At 31.8% G+C, this 23,325-nt stretch overlaps 4 protein-coding genes across 40 annotated transcripts in view; 3 read left to right on the forward strand and 1 right to left on the reverse strand.

The window, feature by feature from the left end:
* LOC123678678 (dystonin) overlaps positions 1-23,325 on the reverse strand; it is a 257,561-nt gene that overhangs the window by 98,063 nt on the left and 136,173 nt on the right. For 33 of the 37 annotated variants that reach the window (XR_006747300.1, XM_045615854.1, XM_045615833.1 and 30 more), the window contains exons 4-6: positions 4,482-4,541; positions 4,080-4,169; positions 2,400-2,570 (exon numbers count right to left, since the gene is read on the reverse strand). Coding sequence is in view for 36 of the 37 variants with exons in the window: in XM_045615854.1 (XP_045471810.1) it covers positions 2,400-2,570; positions 4,080-4,169; positions 4,482-4,541 (321 nt within the window). In the remaining variant the exon portion in view is untranslated. The remainder of the gene's footprint in view (positions 1-2,399; positions 2,571-4,079; positions 4,170-4,481; positions 4,542-23,325) is intronic. The other 4 variants (XM_045615892.1, XM_045615871.1, XM_045615840.1 and 1 more) reach the window with 1 other exon arrangement.
* LOC123678821 (RNA polymerase-associated protein RTF1 homolog) lies at positions 4,836-16,948 on the forward strand. The gene is made up of 7 exons (XM_045616062.1): positions 4,836-5,841; positions 11,201-12,441; positions 13,223-13,802; positions 13,905-14,117; positions 15,116-15,400; positions 15,848-16,070; positions 16,817-16,948. Exons 1-7 carry the CDS (start codon positions 5,785-5,787, stop codon positions 16,909-16,911), a joined length of 2,694 nt encoding a protein of 897 aa, XP_045472018.1. The 5' UTR covers positions 4,836-5,784; the 3' UTR covers positions 16,912-16,948.
* On the forward strand, positions 17,240-20,138 carry LOC123678831 (ichor-like). Its single transcript, XM_045616074.1, is given in 3 exon segments — positions 17,240-17,378; positions 18,576-19,027; positions 19,030-20,138. Coding segments are annotated over 2 exon segments (1,452 nt in total). The 5' UTR covers positions 17,240-17,378; positions 18,576-18,669; the 3' UTR covers positions 20,124-20,138.
* On the forward strand, positions 20,444-22,374 carry LOC123678848. The gene is made up of 3 exons (XM_045616097.1): positions 20,444-20,652; positions 21,201-21,357; positions 22,104-22,374. The coding sequence occupies exons 1-3, from the start codon at positions 20,491-20,493 to the stop codon at positions 22,166-22,168; spliced, it is 384 nt and encodes a 127-aa protein (XP_045472053.1). The 5' UTR covers positions 20,444-20,490; the 3' UTR covers positions 22,169-22,374.

The following is a 23,325-nucleotide window of genomic DNA, read 5'->3' on the forward strand; positions in this document are numbered from 1 at the left end:
CTATACTCGCCTAGTTTCAGATTTAATTCCCATTAAGAAAACTAGGTAAAAATATTTGGAAAAAAATCTGTAGCTGCCCCTAGTTTGAAATCAGCATCAACGAAAATGAAACGAAATAGTATCACACTATTTAATGTAGAATAATTTTGTTTTCTATTGTTTTCATCGAAACAATTCGAGCAAAACAATTGCTCATTATTACCGTGAGCGCCATCTATGGAAACCTTTCGCAACTCAACTCCGTAAGCAGGACGTTCTCTCTTCTGCAGGAAATTAAAACGATCAAACCTGCATGAAGCAGGAAAGTACTCGAAGAGCTTACAGCAACTGCCATCTAGCGATGCATACGCATAACCAACTACATCGCCAAGCTGTACAAATTTCGATTGGATGCAATTTACATATACTGTGTCGCATCGAGAGGAAAATTTCAGTTTTTTCGTGAAAAAATTGTTTTGGAGAACCACTAGATACAATTCTCAAGGGAAAAATAATTGTCCAAACAAAAACATTTGTTATATAATTCCTTTCGTTTGGCTTTAACGTTGAAAAAAGCTCCGATTGAGTCGAATGATAAATCTGAATTGTAAAAAAAAAATAGTTACTCTAGTTACTGTATGTTCGAAGAAGTTTAACTTCTCATGTATCTATGAATCTCTATGCTTCCCTATCCTAAAGAAACATGTAGAAGTTGCGTCTCATTCATTTCCCGAAAAATATCAGATGATCAGATCAGATCAATTATATCAAACAAAATCAATTTCCACAAATTTTAATATTAACAACACTGATACAAAAAAGAGCTTGTAGACTAACTTGTCAAATTGTAAATTGTAAAATTTAAACGTTGACCCAAAAATCCATTAAACTAAAATAGAACCAAGTTGAAAATGAAATGACAGTTGTCTTAATTCCACTTTTCAATCCTAAAAATGACAAATGTTTCGCTACACAATAGTTTCTTCAGATTTTACAGCTATTGTGCACCGAAAATAAGGTAATTCATAGAATTACTAATTGCAAATAGAATAACTGTCATTTCATTTTCGATTTAAAATGAATGCCCATTAAGTAGGGACCGAGTCAATAAAGAAAAGATCAAACCAAAGATACACTTTCATGACAAATTCGACAATTGGGATTTCTAAGCTATAGGAAGATATTTTTCAAACAAGGGTTTGAGTATACCTCTGTTCATTCATCCATAATAATTGAATTGTGTGAATGTCTTCTATTTGATTCTCAAAATACCTGCTTTCTGATAAAGTAGCTGTAATGAATGTCATCCATCATGCATTTAAAATTATATGAATCATTTTGACCTGTCCTATACCATTAGTCACACAAAGAGTCGACAAATGCTATTATTATGGTAGCAAAAATTTCCAAAAACAATAGACAAAAATCTAATAAACGAACAAACATTTTCAATGATAAAGGATTTATATTTAATCTCTTTTAAATTAATTTATTTTTTGTGTTGTAATGAGGAATGGTATTTTATATCATTCATAGTCGTATTACTTTATTGAGTAATGCATTTATATTTTATATTTTGACAATGATACTCTGTATCATTTAAGAATTGTATAACTTTATTGAGTTATGTCTAATATTTTTATATTCTGACATTAATGAGAAATGCTCTATACCATCTCGAAGTTATTACTTTATTGAGTAATGCCTTTATAGTTTGACAATGATACTCTGTATCATTTAAGAATTGAATAACTTTATTAAGTTAGAAGAAGAAGAAATGATTTATACCATTTCGAAGTTGTATCTTGTGACGTGTGCAATACAATGAATTTGTGTAAATGAGCATCAGTAAATTATCTATCTATCTATGCATGAAAGTGCAAGATTGTTTGATAATTGAACCTTAAACCTTGCACAATTATTGATCAGATTTTCAAGTAATTTTTCTTCCTGAAATGCCATAGGTTGAAATCATATAACAATAATTTTGAATTTCAGAAGATCATCCTCCAAAAAAAAAAAAAAAAATTGTATCTGGACAATCCCTTCTCAATGGGACACACTGTACATATTTTCACCGCTCAAGCATGTTTTTTCTTCGCCTTAAACAACAAACAACGTTTTTCGAAATCCTTACCTTCTTACCCTGAAGGTCGTTTGCAGTGAAAAACACAACAAAGTCTTAGTAAATGAAACGAATTATGACAATGTGATAATCGAATGATAATCAAAGTAGACAAACCAGTTCTCTCGGCTTGCATCTTTACCACGCTAAAAGCGAATTTCAATGCCTATTTTCCTCTTTTCTCGCAAAAAATACGCCAAATTGATGTTTGTACACGAGTTCGTCGAAAAATAATTTTGAGATGTATGCATAGACGTGAGAACAGCTGAATAGACAAAAAGATATTGGGACTCACCTGGAAATGTAGAATGATGGTCCATATAAGGCCGAGTGTCAATTTGGGATTTCCGTCAACGATGTCCTCTGACCTTATGTTTACCAGTTTGATTTTTTTACAGTGTAGGAAATGTAAGGCTGTGTCAATGTTGTGGAGCATGTGAAAGCGCATCTGTCCTCTCTCTCTTGGCTGAAAAAATGATATTATTCGATTATACTTAATAAAAGTGGATTGGTGCAACTTAATTCACTAATAATAATAAAACGACAAAAATAGGCGAACGAACAAAATCTCAAACGAATTTGTAGTTCATTTCCTGTTTATGCTTTTCCCTGATTCCAGCAATATTTTTTTTGAATTGTAGTAGTAACTAGTAATTTTTACTTAATAAAGAAATATTATTATTATTATTAGTTTGATTCCTCGAGAAATTAACTGTCCACTTGCTGTCAAAAATGTGAATAAATTCTATCAAAAAATCAATTGTATTGATGAATTCAGTTATCATTTTTTAATTAACCGATGAATAGAAACATTCATACAATGAAAAGTCGTTCATCAAATTTATGAATTGTTTTAATTCAATAAAGGAACAACTTATAATGTTTGGTTCATTATTCGACCGGATTTAAATTGTATCAATAATGTATTACTGTTCATTGAAATTGTCTGAAAGAGTAAAAGTATGACTTTATACATGTAATGAAAAAACTTCTTCTATCCAATGAATATTTCATTGAAACAACACTCAACATCTATTTCAGAAACGTATATTACTCATGACCAAAGATATAAAATCAATGAATAGGAGTATACGTCAAAAAATGAGATTCAAGTACATTGATGATTATTTCTATTCTTTAATAAAATGAACAAATTGAATTGAGTGAATTGAAACCATTCAAAGGGCTGTCATTTATCCCAAATTAAGATTGCAATTTATAAGAGAAGAAAATATTCAGAAAAGATGAAGCAACATGTATGTGTTCGTGAACATTCTCGTCTGTCAAAGATTCAATCCACAGGGTGTTCTGAATAAAAGTTTGCTTTTCATTCTTTTTTTCGCCCCTGTATAAAACAAAAACAAAGTAGCTGAGAACGGCTTTCGAACATTTATGTTCCGGAAGAGCCAAGTTACAATAAAAAATATATCTAAAATAAGATAAGAGGATTCGATAAAAAATAAACTACATCTATCGCTATATTGTAGTAATATATTCATGACTAATTATTCTTACTTTCCTGAAAAATTATGACCGAGGAAAGAAAATGTTAAAAAAAAATTTCTCGGAAACCAATCATCATGAGATTGAGAATGTATATTGTTAAGATGATTTTGGACATAATATTCTTCAACGCAAAGTCATATATTAAAATTTTAAAAGTTCTAATACTAGAACTTCTAAAATTTTCATTGGAGATTAATTTTAATTCACATGTATATTTCTATATTTTTTCTTCGCATATCTAGAAAATAATAAACCATTGCTTAAATGGAAATGAAATGACAGTTATTATACTCCACTTTATAAACTGAAAATTGTTTAGCCACACAGTAACTTATTCATATTCATCATTTTGAATATTTTGTGGTCCAATCAACTAATACTATCACAGTATACTTTTCCAAGGAAAATTTGGTTTAATAATTCGAAATAGCTCAATGTCAAAAATCAATAAATAAAATAAAAAACTTACAAGTTGTTCGCCAGTTAAAACTTCCAAGAGAGAAATTAGATTGTGCCCATCTCTTAAGTCTTCGAAGAGATCTCGAATTTGTCGATTTGCCTGTAAGAAAAAAACAAATTGTAGATCAGGAAAAAAAAAATTAACCTTCACACAAAATACAGAATTCAAGCGAATATAACTTAATATGTGCTTTCAAATCACTTGAATACTAAAACGATTAAAATCTAACGATAGTGTATTCTGAAATTCTAAACAGCTGATCTTCTAGATCAAGAAAAAAAAAAACTAATAAAATCGACTTAGCTTGCTGCAGCAAAAAAAAAACAAAAAACAAGAGGACAATGAAGTGCGAAACAATAACAACAAAGCTTGCTAAAACACTTATGAGAAAACACGATCAACCAAACTTACAGACGGTGGACAACATGGTATATTGTTAACGGTAACACATACGTGGAGACAGGTGTAATTCTGAAAGTAACATAAAAATCATATTTTATAAGCTTTCTCCGATTGATTATATTCAATGATGAAATTATAGTTGGGCTGAATTTGAAATTGTCAACAGGCATGAAATTGTCACCAGATAAAAGACTTTTAATTTTCATCATTATTATTATTGCCAATATGCAGAATATCCCAAACTAGATAACGATTTTTAATCCAAAAATGTTTGTCCGCATGTTTTTTTTTATCGGTATGCGACAAAAAAAGAACCACGTTGTTTCAATGAATCAGTGGATGAATTTATGGTGTATCAGTATCAGTTGTTTGTAGATATATGTTACAGTTCGTTCATTTTCCATATTATTATTATTATGTACATTTTATTAGGTATATATTGACAATCCTTGTAAGATTTTGAAGGTTAGTGAATTATTATTATTTATAAACAAAAGTAAAAAAAACATATTGATTTTAACCGATATCAAAATGAATTATCCTCAAGTATAGATCGAATCAATCGATTATCATATATAATTTTATATCGCGTTATTTTTTTTATCAATATTCGACTGATAATTATGTATTCATATGAAATTTTAAATTTCGGCGTTTATTACTTGATGTGATAATCCACTGATAAAAACAATTCCTCTTAAATGGCTTTTTCACCATCAAAATTAATCTTAATAGCCACACTTCAAATTAATAATTCTTGTTTATCTTTGGTTTACTTCTAATGAATCGAACTCGTTTACTCGTGAGGTTTTCTTTGAATTTATTTTCTGATTGAATTATTTTTTTTTGACAAAGATTCATGCTCAATAAGCATCACAAATAGAAACAAATTTTTCGAATAGCCTAGGAAATGGAGGAAAGTTTCTTAATAAAAATGTAAAATGCCCGAAATGTATAACCAACCTTTCAGCTGATTTATTTATTGGATTTAATAACTATTATCGTGAATTTTGTCGTCAATTTTGAGAATTATAATTATATTCTTGTTGATTTAATAATATTTGCTCCTAATGAAATTGCAAATTGCTGCAAATAAATAAACAGGTGTAAATTATGAAGGTCCTGAAATAAAGAAGAAGAAAACTTCTATGAGACGAATCTCGAAAAATGTCCCTAGATGGTATATAAAGAGCCTCAGAATTAGAGGTAGACTCATTATTTTTCACTCATTCCGTATTGCAGTGTGCCCCTTAGTAAAATTATTTTGTGTTTGTTCGTGCAAGTTGAAATACTTAAAATATCACTTTTTATCATGGCTGAATTTAAAAGTCTATCTTTAAGCGATAGTGATGACAGCGATATGGATAATGTGAGTATACAACAATTCCTTAATTACTTTTTTTCTCTAATATTTTTTCGTTGATTAGTGTTGCCTTCTTCGGGTGAGAAAGGTTACAATCATTCTGATTTTCGTTTATTTTCTTTATGAAAAACTCAATTTATTCATTTCACTTCTCCAAATATTTCTATAGATGGTCATTTCGAATATCTACTTTGATTTGCATTCTGTTTTAACTATGTACTTCAAAGTTTTAATGAAATCACGATTTTTATGAAATATTAATTAGAATAGCATAATAATAATAAACTTTATTTAGCACTCGGCTATTGAAAACAATACAAATGTAATCCACTAACTTAATTAAATTCTTCATAAATATAACTCATTAAACATTTTTTGAATTCTCTATAATTATTACAATATTTGATCTTTTCAGGTAGTTTATTGAAGATAACTAATCCCCTGCTAAATGTGGATTTATTCATTAATGTTGTATTAACTTTTTCTATGTAAAATTCATCTCGACGTCGTGTATTATAATTATGTATCTCATTAGCAAATTTTAGGTTTTCACTCAAATATTCCGGTAACATTTCATTCTTTGCTTTGAATATTAAATCTAATGTTCTATAAATAATCCTTTGATTGACACTCATCAATTTCAAACATTTCAACATATTTCTTATGGGAGTTCTTTTATTACATTTCAAAATAATTCTCATACCTCTATTTTGTACTTTTTGTAACCTATCTATGCTACCTTTATTTAAATTAAACATAACTGACGAGCAATAATCCACATGAGGAAGTACCAATGATCTAAACAACATCAGAGACGTATTCATATCAATTTTACCCCTTATTCTAGAAATGAAACCAACCTTTTTGGACATTTTATTTGCGATATAATCCACGTGAAACTGAAATTTCAAATTCTCGTCTAAAATCAATCCTAAGTATTTCATTTTAGTAACGCTCTCTATTTCATCTTTATCAATATTAATTCTGAAATTACTTATGTCGGTACTACGTGTCCTATATTCACTACCTATTAACATATACTTCGATTTTTTTATATTGGCTTTCAAGTTATTGTCGCAAAGCCAAATGAACAACATATCCAAATCCTCGTTAACTAATTTGAACAAAATTTCAACATCATATCCAGAAACATATATCATAGTATCATCCGCAAACAAAGTTATCTTACAATTCCATACATATTTCACTAATATTTTATTGCTAGCAGACAGCGTCGTCGATTTTTATCGACTTCACTATAATTCAGGATTCTGAATCTTGTGACCAACCGAACAATTTTAACCAAAGATAAATAGAAGAATTGATTAATGTCTGAAATTAATTATAATAGCGCTGAACTAGTGATTCGGATGTTGCTGGTTCGAGTTCCTCTCGAGCAGGTACTTTTTCCGGATTTAAAAAATTGTCTGTTAACTTTAAAATATAATCAAATCAAATCGAATTTATTCACCAAGAAATGAAATGGATTGCTATTATAATTTATTTCGGACATTAACCAATTTTTATCGAATATTGAATTGTTTAAGGAAAATTTTTACAAAAATTTATTTTGAAATCTTTAATTTCATCATAAAATTTCAGACAAGTTGGAGTAGATATGAGGTATTGCTTTTATACCATCACTTCACTAAAAATGTTTGAAATTAGATAAAAATCATTTTAGTTAATTTTCTAAGAGCAGTGTGAATATTTTGAGTTGAATTGGATTATCTTCAACTACTTTGGAATTAGTGACGATAAAATTGTTATTTTTGATAACCCCTTTATAATTTAACATAACGCGATCTCCTTTCCTAGAGATGAATCTTCCAACATCAGTTTTACGTCGACATTTTTTTAATTGTGACAAGTACGCAATCGTTTTCTACACATAACCGATCGCTGTTGTTTATTGCAACGAATATTTGTCTTACGGACGCCTCAAAAAGGAACTTGTTCGGTTGCATCACGATCCATTTAGGAATAATCGAGAATCCATTCTACAGTGTGAGCGTAAATTATGGAACAAATTCATTTTTAGCTAAACAGACAATTTTTACAAATAATCCTCAAACACTCATTTTAATTTACCGTATTTTAAAATAATAATTATATAATAATAATAATAATAAACTTTATTTAGCACTCGGCAATTGAAAACATTACAAATGTAATCCACTAACTCAATTAAATTCTTCATAAATATAACTCATTGAACATTTTTTTTATTCGCTATAATTATTACAATATTTGATCTTTTCAGGTAGTTTATTGAAGATAACTAATCCCCTGCTAAATGTGGATTTATTCATTAATGTAGTATTAACTTTTTCTATGTAAAAATCATCTCGACGTCGTGTTTTATAATTATGTATCTCCTTAGCAAATTTTAGGTTTTCACTCAAATATTCAGGTAACATTTTATTCCTTGCTTTGAATATTAAATCTAATGTTCTATAAATAATCCTTTGATTGACACTCATCAATTTCAAACAATTTAACATATTTCTTATGGGAGTTCTTTTATTACATTTCAAAATAATTCTCATACCTCTATTTTGCACTTTTTGTAACCTATCTATGCTACCTTTATTCAAATTAAACATAACTGACGAGCAATAATCCACATGAGGAAGTACCAATGATCTACACAACATCAGTGACGTATTCATATCAATTTTACCCCTTATTCTAGATATGAAACCAACCTTTTTGGACATTTTATTTGCGATATAATCCACGTGAAACTGAAACTTTAAATTCTCGTCTAAAATCAATCCTAAGTATTTCATTTTAGTAACCCTCTCTATTTCATCTTCATCAATATTAATTCTGAAATTACTTATGTCGGTACTACGTGTCCTATATTCACTACCTATTAACATATACTTCAATTTTTTTATATTGACTTTCAAGTTATTGTCGCAAAGCCAAATGAACAACCTATCCAAATCCTCGTTAACGAATTTGAACAAAATTTCAACATCATATCATTCAACATATAATCTAATATACAGGGTGAATTACTTTCGAATAATGACGTCACCGTCATTTTTTTTTAATGGAACACCCCCATTTTGTCTGAAATCTCCGATTACTAGAGTACAGGGTGGACAAAAATACAATAGTTTTGTGAGTGCTCATAAAGTAACGCGTAACATAGTTATATTAACAATATTATCAAAAATACTTATTGTCTAGCGGCAATTGGTTTGAATGTAACAAACACCCTGTAGTTTGTTACATTTTTAGATCAACAAGAATTATAAAAACAAGAAATAATTCCCTTAATATTATGTCTGCTAGACCAAAGGTACCAAACATGTTTGGAAACAGCTCATTTTTATTAATCTAAAAACGTAACAGGGTGTTACATTCAAACCAATTGCAGCTAGACAATAAGTATTTTTGATAATATTGTTAATTTAACTGATGAAGAATGTGACGCGTTACTTTATGAGCACACACGAAACTATTGTATTTTTGTCCACCCTGTACCAATCGGAATCAACATGTGATACATTTTTAGAATCAGCTCAGCTAGAGTAATCGGAAAATTGAGACGAAATGGGGGTGTTCCGTTTAAAAAATAATTACGGTGACGTCATTACACGAAAGTAATTCACCCTGTATACCAGATTATTATTTTAAAATACGGTAAATTAAAATAAAAAATCGACGTGTTTTAGGATTATTTCTTGAAATGGTCTGATTAGCTGAATTTCGGACTTTCGGACCATCCTTACATTTGTAGCAATATTGAAAACTTTTTAGCAATTCGATAAAAAAAATCGCACAACTATCTTGAATGGTTTTCAAAATAAGATCTTTAGTTTAGAACATTACATCCATGAATTTTGTCTTGAAAAAGTACAACAGCTAAATTATGAAAATCAGAATTTCATGGAGCTTATGCGTATGATATGAAATTGGGCATTTTCATTTATCAAAAAACAGGAAGATATCGTGTTTCACCACTTTCGGACCAGCCTGTAGGGTCGAAAATAATTTAATCTTATTAACAGCTGTCGAGTCCGTCAAAATAAGAATCATTCTCCTAGCCCAAAATTACAAGAGTTATCGACCAAACGAGCACTAGTGACTCACCCTGTATATTTCATGTTGGAAATATTCTCCGGAACAATCGCCCAAAAATAATATAAATATCCGATATGGATAATCGAATAAAATAGTCTCTTGAAATTACAGTTTTATGGAAATATCAAGACTAGGACTTCACGAACAATATTGTCTGTTCTAGAAAGTTCTAATAACTTGACTGTATTTTATCATGACTGAACGTAAAAATCAAATTAACACTGATAGTGAAGATAGTATCGATCGAAATGGATGTGTAAGTTCATTAAAATGGGCAATAATTCAATAACATGAATGAACGACGATGTAGTCATTCATTTATGAATTTGATGATGAAATAATTTCATTTCTCGGATTTTCTCAATTTTTTTCGAATAATTTTGCGCTCACTCGTGTTGACTAATTCACGTAGACCCAAAAAGATTCGTCTGTATTATCATTTTGAAATTATTTTCATGTTCAATTACTTACATACCTTGAAAAAATTTGTAGAAAATTAAAAAAAAACGATATAATAAAGTTATTTTTACATTTAATTAATGTAAAGATGAATATCTGTCAAGTAGAGGCCAAAACAATCAAACAAGAATCATTCATTTGTCGTTCTAGGTAATTGTTAGGTTTTATCGTTTTTTATGATATTTCAAGATAAATATGAAAAATCATTGGTTTTTTCACCGTTAGTTTTATTTAGAGGAATGATGTTGGTAAAGTTACCATAATAATCTGAAAACCCACATGTTGTGAAAAAAATGAATATCGCGGAAAGTATAAATTTATTTTTAGTCATTATTAAAATAATTTCCATCATCATTCCATTCAACAAATTATGTTCTTGGAAAAGATTAATTTTTTTTGATTTGCGGAATCTATTCACCGTGTTTTTTTTCATTAAAAAAAAAGGTGTTATTTTCGAAATTCCAAAATTTTTATGGTTGTTTACTCATCTAGTATTTTTTTAATTTATCTCCTATATACATGGGAGTTCTTTAAAACGGGCGAAGCCAGGGGAGTTTAGGGGTTCAAACCCCTATCCACCCGAAAAGTGGAAATTGTCAACATTATTCAAAATAAAAAGAAGCGAGCTATGCCATATTCATTTTTCAAGACGGAGTCCTGTAGAAACCATTATAAAATGTAGAGACAGTCCAAACACTCATTTATTTCTGAGAAAAAAATTATTATTATTCCTTGTTTATACGCCCCTGTTTCCTACCACTTAGAGACCAAAACAATCAAACGTATCATTCATCAATTGTTATTTCAGGATCCACCAAGGCTGACCCAACCAATTGTTTGCAAGGCATTTCCAGCCTTGCAAACAAATACACCTAACCTTTCGGAATCAAGTAGCTCAGACAGTGAATCAAGTAGTGGCAGCAGTTCAAGTAGTGATTCAGAAGAGGAAGCTGCTACCGAAAAGGAAAAGAATACCATTGATTCAGTGCCTGAAAAAACCCAACAGAAAAGTCCTGAAGGTTCAAAGTCAGAATCGAGCAGCAGTTCAAGTGATAGCAGCAGTTCAAGTAGTGATTCAGAAGAGGAAGCTGCTACCGAACAGGAAACTGCTACCGAAAAGGAAAAGAATACCATTGATTCAGTGCCTGAAAAAACCCAACAGAAAAGTCCTGAAGGTTCAAAGTCAGAATCGAGCAGCAGTTCAAGTGATAGCAGCAGTTCAAGTAGTGATTCAGAAGAGGAAGCTGCTACCGAACAGGAAACTGCTACCGAACAGCAAAAGAGTACCATTGATTCAGTGCCTGAAAAAACCCAACAGAAAAATCCTGAAGGTTCAAAGTCAGAATCGAGCAGCAGTTCAAGTGATAGCAGCAGTTCAAGTAGTGATTCAGAAGAGGAAGCTGCTACCGAACAGGAAGCTGCTACCGAACAGGAAACTGCTACCGAACAGCAAAAGAGTACCATTGATTCAGTGCCTGAAAAAACCCAACAGAAAAGTCCTGAAGGTTCAAAGTCAGAATCGAGCAGCAGTTCAGAATCGAGCAGTAGTTCGGAATCTGGCAGTAGCTCGGAATCTGACAGTAGTTCAGAAAGCAGTTCGGATAGTGAATCGGAGGATGAAACTGAAACAAAACACCAAGAAACGCGTCCTACTAACCAGAATCAAGAGGTGGAAGCTAGCAATAACTCGGAAGAGAAAGCTAGCTGCCACCCAGAGGCTAGTAGAGATTCTGGCGATGATTCCGGGGACGAGGCAAGCTCCGAATCGGAAAGCGATGCAGAAGATGATGCTCATCATTCAAACGTGAAAACTAACCCTTCTGCTGAAATCCAAGAGGGGCAAGCTAGCTCCGATTCAGAAAAAACCAACTGCGTTCCTAGAAATCGTTCAGATGGTGAATGTTCATCTGAAGAGGAATTTAACGATGGATATGACGACAAATTTCTGCGGGACGAGAGAGATAAGGCTCATCTAGCCAGTCTGACAGAACGGGAGAGGGAAACCGAGTTGTTCAGACGGGCAGAAAGGAGAGAGCAGATGAGAACTAGGTGAGTAACTTTTTCTCTTAACTTGGACTTTTGGTAATTCAAGAATTTCAATTTTCTGCGGATCTAGTAAAGCCATTAACATGAAATTTTGAGTGAAATTAAATAGTGGGAAATTTCACCCCGATCGAATTCGAAGTCTCGGAATTTACAGAAAAACAAAATTCTACGTTATGCTGTTCGAAAATTGTTGAAATTGTCCTGGAACAAGTGCACTAGAATGTATATAAAAATGTTTTTCAATATTTCTTGCCACCTTTCTTATTTCTGGAGGAGTAAGAACTTCCAAGTCGCTATCACTGTCCATAATATAAATATATTTGATATTTTTCCAAAAAAGTGTCAGATATTTCATAATTTGCCAAACTATAATTATAATAGACATATAAAATCTCCAAAGCAACCAACCATTCCAACAATTGCGATTTCTATAAAATTTCAATTTGATTTATGACTACAGGAATAATAAAAGGATTGTAGGAATTTTAGTAATTTGCAAATACATATCCTACATATAGAAGAAAAAATTGTATTTTTAATTCGGCAGCAAAGTAGATTGACTGCCTTGGCTGAATTCCTTATCTCGCTCAGCTATGATCAACCGCGGCAGTCAATCTACTACTTTGCTGCCTAGTGAAACAAATAACAATTCTCGAAATGGCGACATTTAAAAAATTAAATTTGAGTCATTCTACCAAATTCTGATTTCATTGTAACTGAGTTATTGATTATATGCATAAATATTCAAGTGTTTTCAATTATCTGATACAATATTTTCAAATAGGTTCGAAATGAAAAAAAGGTTGAGGGTGGCTAAGAAGGCAGAAACAGCAAAAGAAATCGCCGAAGAGGACGAGGACAGAAAAGATCTTCGCGTCAAAATATTGATCAGAAGAGGGAAACATACAACGTATGAAACAGACAAGCGTAACAATGCTATGGCACAGTTGAAATCAAGAAGGGAAGACACGTTACTGCGCGAGGAGACGAGAAAAAGAAAGAGAGAAGAGACAGAGCGAGAAGAGAAGAGGTGTAAATTGAAAACATCGGAGGTATACTCAGATGACAGTGGTGGTGAAGCTCCTAAGCCCGAGTCAAGACCGCCACCTAGCTGTAGCCCCAAAACCGAACAGCCAAACAAACTCTACGTGCCGTCCAAAGATGATCTGAACACGATTCGGCTGTCTAGGGATCACCTAGAAAAAATGATAGATATGCCATTTTTTGAAAAAACCGCCATTGGCTGCTATATTAAAATTGGTGTTGGTCAACAGGGATTTGACCCTATTTACATAATTGCTGAAATATTTGGAGTGTACGAAACAGCTAAAGTATATACGTTAGGGAGAACTAGGACCAATAAGGTATGCATAAATATGTCAAGTTTTTCATATTCAAATTGGAATTGAAACAACACATGATAACTCTTAAAGATTGGCACATTATACGTTATCGTTTTTTTTCAGGGCTTTAAAGTCAGAATTGGTGAGGAATATCGGGTCTACAGATTTGAATTCGTTTCAAATCAGGACATCAATGCTGGCGAGTACCACCAATGGCTTGTAACGAACATACAAGCAAAGCAGCCTTTTCCAACCAGACAGCATGTGGAACAAAAAAAAGCGGATATCGAAGAGGCGATGAATTATGAATTCAACGACCAGGACATTGAAAGAATCGTAAGTTTTATAACTTATTAAGGTTGAATAGAGTTCACCCGATGAAGGCAATTTAATATGATTATAAAAATCCTGATATCGTTGTTTTTATTTTCGTCTGTTTTGATATTAAGTCGATTTGGAATTTTATTTCTATTGAATAGTGAAGGTTTTGGCATCGATAATTTTTATAAGTTACGTTTTCAACCCCCATTTTCAAATAATAAACATTCAATTGAGATAAAGGTTGTACATCTTTATACAGGGTGTTTCCTAAACATGCGGCAAAAATTCAGGGGGTTGTTCCTTGGACTATTTTAAGCATGTTTTGTCCTTGGATGATTTTTGAAAAACCTCTTTGTTTCGAAGATACAGGGCGAACAACATTTTTCATATTTTTAAAATTAATAATAGTTTAAATAAAAATGCGTACCGCACTGTGTTTACTAAGTAGGTACAATTTATTTTTAAATTTGTTTAACAACATTCCAATTACTAAAAACGGCCAGTTTTTTGACTAAAAATTGATAAGTGCAGATGGTAAAGGAATACAGATTAAACACGGTTTTCATTTGAATTAATAAGAAATGATCCTGGTGTTTTTGAAAGGGTTCGGCAGTCAATGAGGAGAAGATTGGATGCTTGTATGCTGGCTAGAGGTGGTCATTTTCAACAGTTTTTGTAGGTTGAGTTGAATTTTCATGTAATTTTTCATAATAAAATGTTATTATCTGAAATTTTGTTTCCCCTATATCTTCGAAACAAATAGGTTTTTCAAAAATCATCAAAGGACAAAATATTCTTAGAATAGTCCAAGGAACAACCCCTGAATTTTTGCCGCATGTTTAGGAAACATCCTGTATATATTTTCAAAGAGTCTTAGTAAAAGTAACTTCGCTAAACTTCGCTTCTCGTTATGTATTTTTCTTTCCTTTAATGTATGTATATATCGGTTATATTCTCTTTAATGAAGGCAATTCATTATTATATTATTATTATTAAATAACGATTATTTTCAGATCAAAGAAAAAGAGAGATTCCAACAAAATCCCCGCAATTTTGCTATGGAGAAGAGAAAATTAGCGGAAGAAAGAGAATTAGCCCGTACCAATGGAGATATCCACAGGGCCAATGAATTGGGAATGAGGCTGTTTGAGTTGGAGCAAAGAGCTTCTGAACTTGATATGGTCAGGACCTCCACAATTTCTAGTATCGCTCATATAAACGATCGGAATAGGAGGAGAAATATCGAAGAAGCTGAAAAAGCTATCAGGGAGGAACACGCTGCAAGTAACGGGAGAAAGGTAAATATTCTTCTAATTCTTACAGGGTGTCCCATGAAAAACTAGAGCATTAATAATAAATATATAATAAAAATAATAAACAATATTGAAATGATGAAAACGTTTGTCGTTTATATCCAAACATTAATCAACTGAAAAGTTAGTTAGTAGACACTATTACTGTGAAGTGATTAACCCATCACATCCAAAAACTTTTTTACTCCAAAATTATTCGCTATCACCAGATTCATTAAAATAATTTTAAAATTTACAAAATTATTCGACACTCTCAAATACCAAAATATTCGGTTGGACTGTTTTGGGGGACACCCTGAACCTACATATATTTGAAAATGAGAGCCTCGTGGATCTTGATGGAGAAAGATGCAACATAAATCAACTTCTCTTTAACATCAATCTATTCGATGAATTTTTTTGTATGGTTATTAACGAACTTGTTTATTTCAGGTTTATGATCCTTTCACTAGGCGTTCCACGAAACCTACCATGAGTTCGAGACACGTAGAAGAGTCACTTCCTGAACTTGTTCCAGAAGTGGCACCACCTGCACCAAGGGTAGTACCCAGACCTCCACCACAACCAAGAACGGTTGAAATAAATGATCTTTTTGAAGCTCATGACTTCGAACTGAATCTTGATATAAAAATTGATCCTCAACCAGCATTACCAGGTAAATTTGCAATGCACAATAACTCATTAACACTAATTCATTATAATTGATTTTGGTAAAACTGGCCTTTAAATTTAATAAATTCGGTTCTTTCTTGATTGAAATTCATTATGAATGATATGAAACAAAGTGAGGATACTCATTTCGATTCATTGGTTGGCGAAACAATTGTCGCAAACATTAAATGTAACTTGAAGTATTTGTCAAAATCAGTTTGTCTTATTTATTCATTTTTTTATTCTATCAAATTGAAATATAGCGGATTATTCACATAGTTATTTCATTTCTGTAAAATCAAATAGAATTCGATTCTGAAAATTGACTGGTTTTGGCAAGTGAACTTTTCAGATCGAATATTTCTATTGTGATGCAAATGTGAGAAACGATTTTGATAATTCAACTGGAGCACCTTTGTATTCTTTTCAAAACGGATTGCTTAATGAATTTCACAACTGATTTTTTCATGTTATTGGTAGTTTTGAATTGCATTATTTGAAAAATGTTGACAGGACAGACCTTAACTTTGAATATAATTCAAAATTCCTTTTATTTCGATGAGGCTTTGAACTTTGAATTACCATCTTACATCAAAATTTTCATTTCGATCGAGTATGCTGTTATGAAATTAACACACAACCAAAAATTCATAACTTCTTTCATAAAATAAGTATTACGCGTATTGAAGAACAACCTACTTGGAATTCGAATAAATGTCTTTATTTCATTGCATTTTTCTATTGTTACAGTGGCACCTGTAAGGGTGACGTCGAGACCAGAGAGGAGAGTCTTAGTGCCGAAAAGGACTCTTAAACCATACCAGAGGGAAATGAAAAGAGAATAAGTGGAGTAGAATTTTGATATTTCTAAATGAATTCAGGAAATATAAATATAATAAAAAAATATATATAATAAAAAAATTTATCTGATATATGTACATATGTAAATAATATTTCTGTAATTTGAATAATATGCAAGATATTTCCAACTAACTCTACGTGTCGTCCAAAGATGATCTGAACACGATTCGGCTGTCTAGGGATCACCAAGAAAAACTGATAGATATGCCATTTTTCGAAAAAACCGCCATTGGCTGCTATATTAAAATTGGTGTTGGTCAACAGGGATTTGACCCTATTTACATAATTGCCGAAATAGTACGAGTTGTTCCAGAATTGGCACCACCTGCACCAAGGGTGGTACCCAAACCTCCACCACAACCAAGACAGGTTGAAAACAACGATCTTTTTGAAGCTCATGACTTCGAGCTGAACCTCGATATAAATATTGACCCTCAACCAGCATTAACAGGTAAATTTGCAATTGCACACTAACTTATTAACACTAATTCATAATTGATTTTGGTAAAACTGGCCTTTAAATTTAATAAATTCGGTTCTTTCTTTATTGAAATTCATTATGAATAATATGAAACAAAGTGAGGATACTCATTTCGATTCATTGGTTGGCGAAACAATTGTCGCAAACATTAAATGTAACTTGAAGTATTTGTCAAAATTAGTTTGTTTTATTTATTCATTTTTTTATTCTATCAAATTGACATATAGCGGATTATTCACATAGAGTTATTTCATTTCTGTAAAATCAAATAGAATTCGATTCTGAAAATTGACTTGAACTTGAACTTTGAATATAATTTCAAAATTCCTTTTATTTCGATGAGGCTTTGAACTTTGAATTACCATCTTACATCAAAATTTTCATTTCGATCGAGTATGCTGTTATGAAATTAACACACAACCAAAAATTCATAACTTCTTTCATAAAATAAGTATTACGCGTATTCAAGAACAACCTACTTGGAATTCGAATTCCAGTATGAATTTTAATTTTGCCCATTATTGAATTCAGCTGCGGTATTTGAGGTCGCAACCGTGAAAATGTCAAGTTTCTAGCTTTCTCCATTCCTGACTCAAAATTCAAAGATAGAGGCGTCAGGCAGACATTGTGACGATATTAAATTCATAATTCATTTCATTATACACATATTCTGAATCAAGCTTATGTCTTGGATCATGAGCTCTTTTTTTTTCATTCACAAAAAGTGTTATACTTCTCGAGTACGACAATTGCATACAATATAATAACTTGGGTTTGAAAACTTTGTTCTTTAGAGACGAATTCAAATTTTATTAAGGCATGCACATTGTATAATGATTTTATGACTCCAAGCGATGATTTTTCGAATCCTTAGGTGTACCAGAATCGCTACAAGCCCCTTAATTTAGGGAATCATCTCCCATAGTTTTTACTGATTGTATTTCATCAAAAGAACTTACAAAAATACAAAGAGAATATAACAACTTCTTGACATTAGTCAAAGTACAATGATAATAATTAAGGTTCACATCGTTTTCTAATGATGAGTCTCATCATTTTCATCGAATTTTTTGGCAATATTTGCTCTTACATAAATTTATCCATAATCTTATAATAATTATATGGCCATCTAGACCTACTTCTAATTCTTCTTTCTTCTCATTCCAGAATCCGAAATGTGGCTGATCCTCAAGATTGCGATATTTTTCCTAACGAAATCAGACGGAAATTAACCAATTGCAAATCCTTCAAAATTGCATAGATGGCTACAATGAAATTCCCCAACATATCTGCCGCCCCTAGCATGTCTATAAGCGGAAATGGATCGCAATATGAAAACGAGGTGGACTTCTACTCCAGTTGGCAGAATTCCACCGCAGACGAATACATCGACAGCAAAATGCTATTGGAGAGTTCTATGACCAACCTAAGTACCGATAGTATGCTGGTCAATAGCCTCACCGAAGATGATTACGAGATAGAAACGAAACCTACCCTTCATGTTTTCGGAGACATGCTTAATCCCACCAACAACAACAATAATTTGGCTGAATTGAAACCCCTTCCTCCCTTCACTGGCTATACAGCCAACCTAAATATCAATGGTATTCAAGGCCACCATACCACGCAATATCCCAACGTGGCCAAGAAGAAAACAACAACAGTTATAACAGTTACAATGAACATAATGTCGTTTCTAGTTCTACATGTAATAACATTAACGATAATCCTGATGAAATGTTCTCCTGTGAAGACACTGCCAATGTTAATTACATAAATCCAGATTCAGTTTCTGGTTCTAATTACGTAGCATACAGTCCAATGGCACAAGGAGAATGTTTGAATACTATCAAGACGGAGATCAATACGTATGACATATCCGGTTTGAATGGTATGGGACTGTATGGCTACATTGACAATTCAACAATGGTGGACACAACAGTGAACACTGCCAATCCTGAAAGTGAAGGAACATCCAGAGAAAGTTGGGGATTCGACACCCTTATGGAAGGATTTGAAGATCAAACTGGGAATTTGATAGGACAAGAAGGCCTTCCAGAGTATATATTGCCTACGACGCCTCCTAATGATAATAATGGTAGCATGGATTATAATATGAGACAGCACCAGAACACACCAAATAACAACTCGCAAATACAAAGCATATTGAATAATACGCTCATGCCATTATTGCAGAATAGACTTCAGAACGGTCCACCAGTTAGGCAAGATTCTTCTAGTTCGACGAATTACAGTTCTGATCTGATATCTGCCTCCAGTCCCCCTGCCAATGTTGGTTCAACAACTGACAACCTAATGCTCACAGTCAATGGTCGATATATTCCATATGTCAATGTCCACAGTATGGAAGATTGCAGAATGAGGTCACCTGACATGGCCCATAACTATCCTCATACTACAACCACAACACCGCATGTCACCAAGAAAGCAAGAAGCAAAGCCCAAAAAAGACGATCTCCCTGTTCAGGTGTGTACGCAAGAGATTCAACAGATGGGAGTGTTGTTAAACAAAAACCAATGCATAGATGTTCCATTTGTAATCGCGGGTTTATAAACAAATCGAATATTAAGGTACATATGCGAACACATACAGGTGAGAAACCTTTCAAATGTGAGGCATGTGCGAAAAGTTTTCGACAGAAAGCGCATTTGTTAAAACACCAACAGATTCATAAGAGACTTGGTCGAGATTGAAACATATGAATACAACCCCCAAGACATTGAAAGAGCTGTAAGTAATTTTTCATAAATCATAAAGGTAAAATAAGTCTACTTGATGGAGGCAATTTAAAATAATTATCAAAATTATGATATCCTTGTTATTCTTTTGGTTCGTTTTAAATATTTTGTCGATTCAGAATTGTATTTCTAGATGAAAAAAAGTATATATATTATGTATGTTGAATAGTGAAGGTTTGGTTCTGTTTCAAAAGGTTATTTTTTCAACTCCCATTTTCAACCAATACACATTTAATTGAGGCATTAATTATACTGATTTCTCGTTCATTTTCAGATCAAGGAAAGGGATAGATTTTACCGAAAACCTCACAATATACGAATAATGAGGAGCATATTTGCAAAAGAAAAAGTAGCAGCAATAAAAAAAAAAGATTACGACAGGGCCAATCAATTGGACATTAGGTTGGATGAGTTGGATCAAATGTGGAGGAATCTTGAAGAAGCGGCTATTGCGCAGAAACACGCGGCGAATAACGCAGAAGAGGTGAATATTTTTCTAATTGCTACAGGGTGTCCCAACGAAAACTCGAGCATTTAGTATAGTCTATCATATTGAGATTTCAAATTTTTTTGACGTACCCATTTGAACAGTAATCAATTGATTTGTTGTTATCAAAGTTTTGAAAAAAACAAAAAAAAAGAACAAACCTATCAACCACAAGAAATGTTTCTCATAATGTCATATATTATGAGAGAAAATATTAAACACTATTACGTTTCGAAATGAACCGATCACATTCGAGAACGTTTTGACTCCGAAATTAAACACATTTTTTTTTGTACTATATTCGTGAATATAATTTTGAAATTTCCAAATTTAATTGACACTCCCAAATACCTTTTTACGAGTAAAAAAATTATTATGGAAATATTCGGCCAGACTGTGGATCATCCTGTATATATTTAAGAAGTAGAAACTCGATAATCTTAATAAAGAATAATAATAAATAAATAAAGTTCTTTTCCACATTGATACTTTCTATCAATCTTTTTTTTTTTTGAAAAATTACTTAATGAACTTGTTCATTTCAGGCTTTTGATCCTTTCACAAGACGTCCCACAAGACCTGCACCAAGAGTTGTATCCAAACCACCACCACAACCAAGAACGGCAGAAAGCAATGATCCTTTTAAAGATCATTTGAACATTGGATACGATATCAAGATGGCCCCTCAACCAGCATTACCAGGTAAATTATCAATTGCACAATAATTTATTAATATTTATTCATAATTGATTTTACTAACCTGGCCTTTAAATTTAATATATTCGGTTCTTTCTTGATGGAAATTCATTTTGAATGAAATAAAACAAAGTAAGGATACCCATTTCGATTCATAAGTTGGCGAAACAATTAGCGTAAACATAAAATGTAACTTGTAGTATTTGTCAAAATTAGTTTGTTTTATTTATTAATTTTTTTATTCTATCAAATTGACATATAGCGGATTATTCACTTATGGTTATTTCATTCCTGAAAAATCAAATAAAATACGATTCTGCAAATTGACTAGTTTTTGCAAGTGAACTTTTCAGATCGAATATTTCTATTGTGATGCAAATGTGAGAAACGATTTTGATAATTCAACTGGAGCACCTTTGTATTCTTGTCAAAACGAATCGCTTGATGAATTTCACGACTAATTTGTTCATGTTATTGGTAGTTTTGAATTGCATTATTTGAAAAATGTTGAAAGGACAGACCATAACTTCGAATGTTATTCCGATATTTCTTTCATTTCGATGAGGCTTTGAACTTTGAATTACCATCTTACATCAAAATTTTCATTTCGATCGAGTATGCTGTTATGAAATTAACACACAACCAAAAATTCATAACTTCTTTCATAAAATAAGTATTATACGTATTCAAAAACAACCTACTTGGAATTCGAATAAATGTCTTTATTTCATTGCATTTTTCTATTGTTACAGTGGCACCTGTAAGGGAGACGCCGAGACCAGAGAAGAGAGTCTTAGTGCCGAAAAGGACTCTTTAACCATACCAGAGGGAAATGAAAAGAGAATAAGTGGAGTAGGATCTTGATATTTTTGAATGAATTCATGAAATTTTCAAGAATTTTCAATTTCCCTGATGGTGCAGGAAGAAAACCGAAATATAATGAAAAAGAAAAAAAATTATTCGATATATGTACATATGTAAATAATATTTCTGTAATTTGAATAATATGCAAGATATTTTCAATAATCCTGTGAAAAGTTAATTTTACATGAAAAAAAATTATTGTATTATATGTATATAAAATTAATATTTTATATCTTCGAATGTTCTTGTTATGCAGTAGTTCGTATAACTTATTTTTTTGTATTTATTGTAAATTTTATTAATATATTTCACTATTTTCCTCCGTCTTCCCATTTATTTTGTAACCCTTTTCTTCGATGAAAACCTCATATGTTGAAAAAAACTTATCTATGCTGATGAAGCCATTATTCCTTCAACTGTTTCATTTGAATTTGAACAGTTTACATTATTACTGTTTTTTGTGGTGAAATTTTTCAAAAGAAACATACCACGACGTAATTTTCGATTAAAATACATAAATATTTAGTTATGCCTTTTGTATCATGGGTTTGTTCGATTTTTCGATATGCTTATACAGCGAGATGGCCTATTAGACGTTTATGGAAAACTTATCATAATTTTGAGCTGAAAATTTGCACATTGAGGATTGAAACAATGATCTTTCTCCCTAAAATATCTCTGTTACTTATGCTATTTGATAAAATGTTTTGTTGTTGTAATGATTATTTCGCATTTAAAAATGTTCTCAATTCGAATGAATATTTTTTGTGAACAAAATATAAAGTTCTATGAAATATCACCAAATGCAAACAATAAATCACTAGTTCTCAGAGTAGCCAACGCTAGGAAATTTGAAACTTATGCATAAAAGAAAGCTCACTCTAAAAACTAGTAAAATTCGAAGAAGGTACTGAGCAGTGTGACCATCTTTTAAAACGCGAACCTACTATGAGGATGACAGAAATCTACTAATATCAGCTTTGCGCATGCGCATAGCCATATTTGTAGGCTCTGAGAAGTTTGAAGATACTGAAAATAGGTGACACTGTATACTGTGTTTGTAGGTTCCTTTAAATATTCTTCCAAATGAAAAATTCTTCAAATACATGG

This window comes from Harmonia axyridis, chromosome 1 (assembly GCF_914767665.1).
Source record: "Harmonia axyridis chromosome 1, icHarAxyr1.1, whole genome shotgun sequence".
NCBI lineage: Eukaryota > Metazoa > Arthropoda > Insecta > Coleoptera > Coccinellidae > Harmonia > Harmonia axyridis.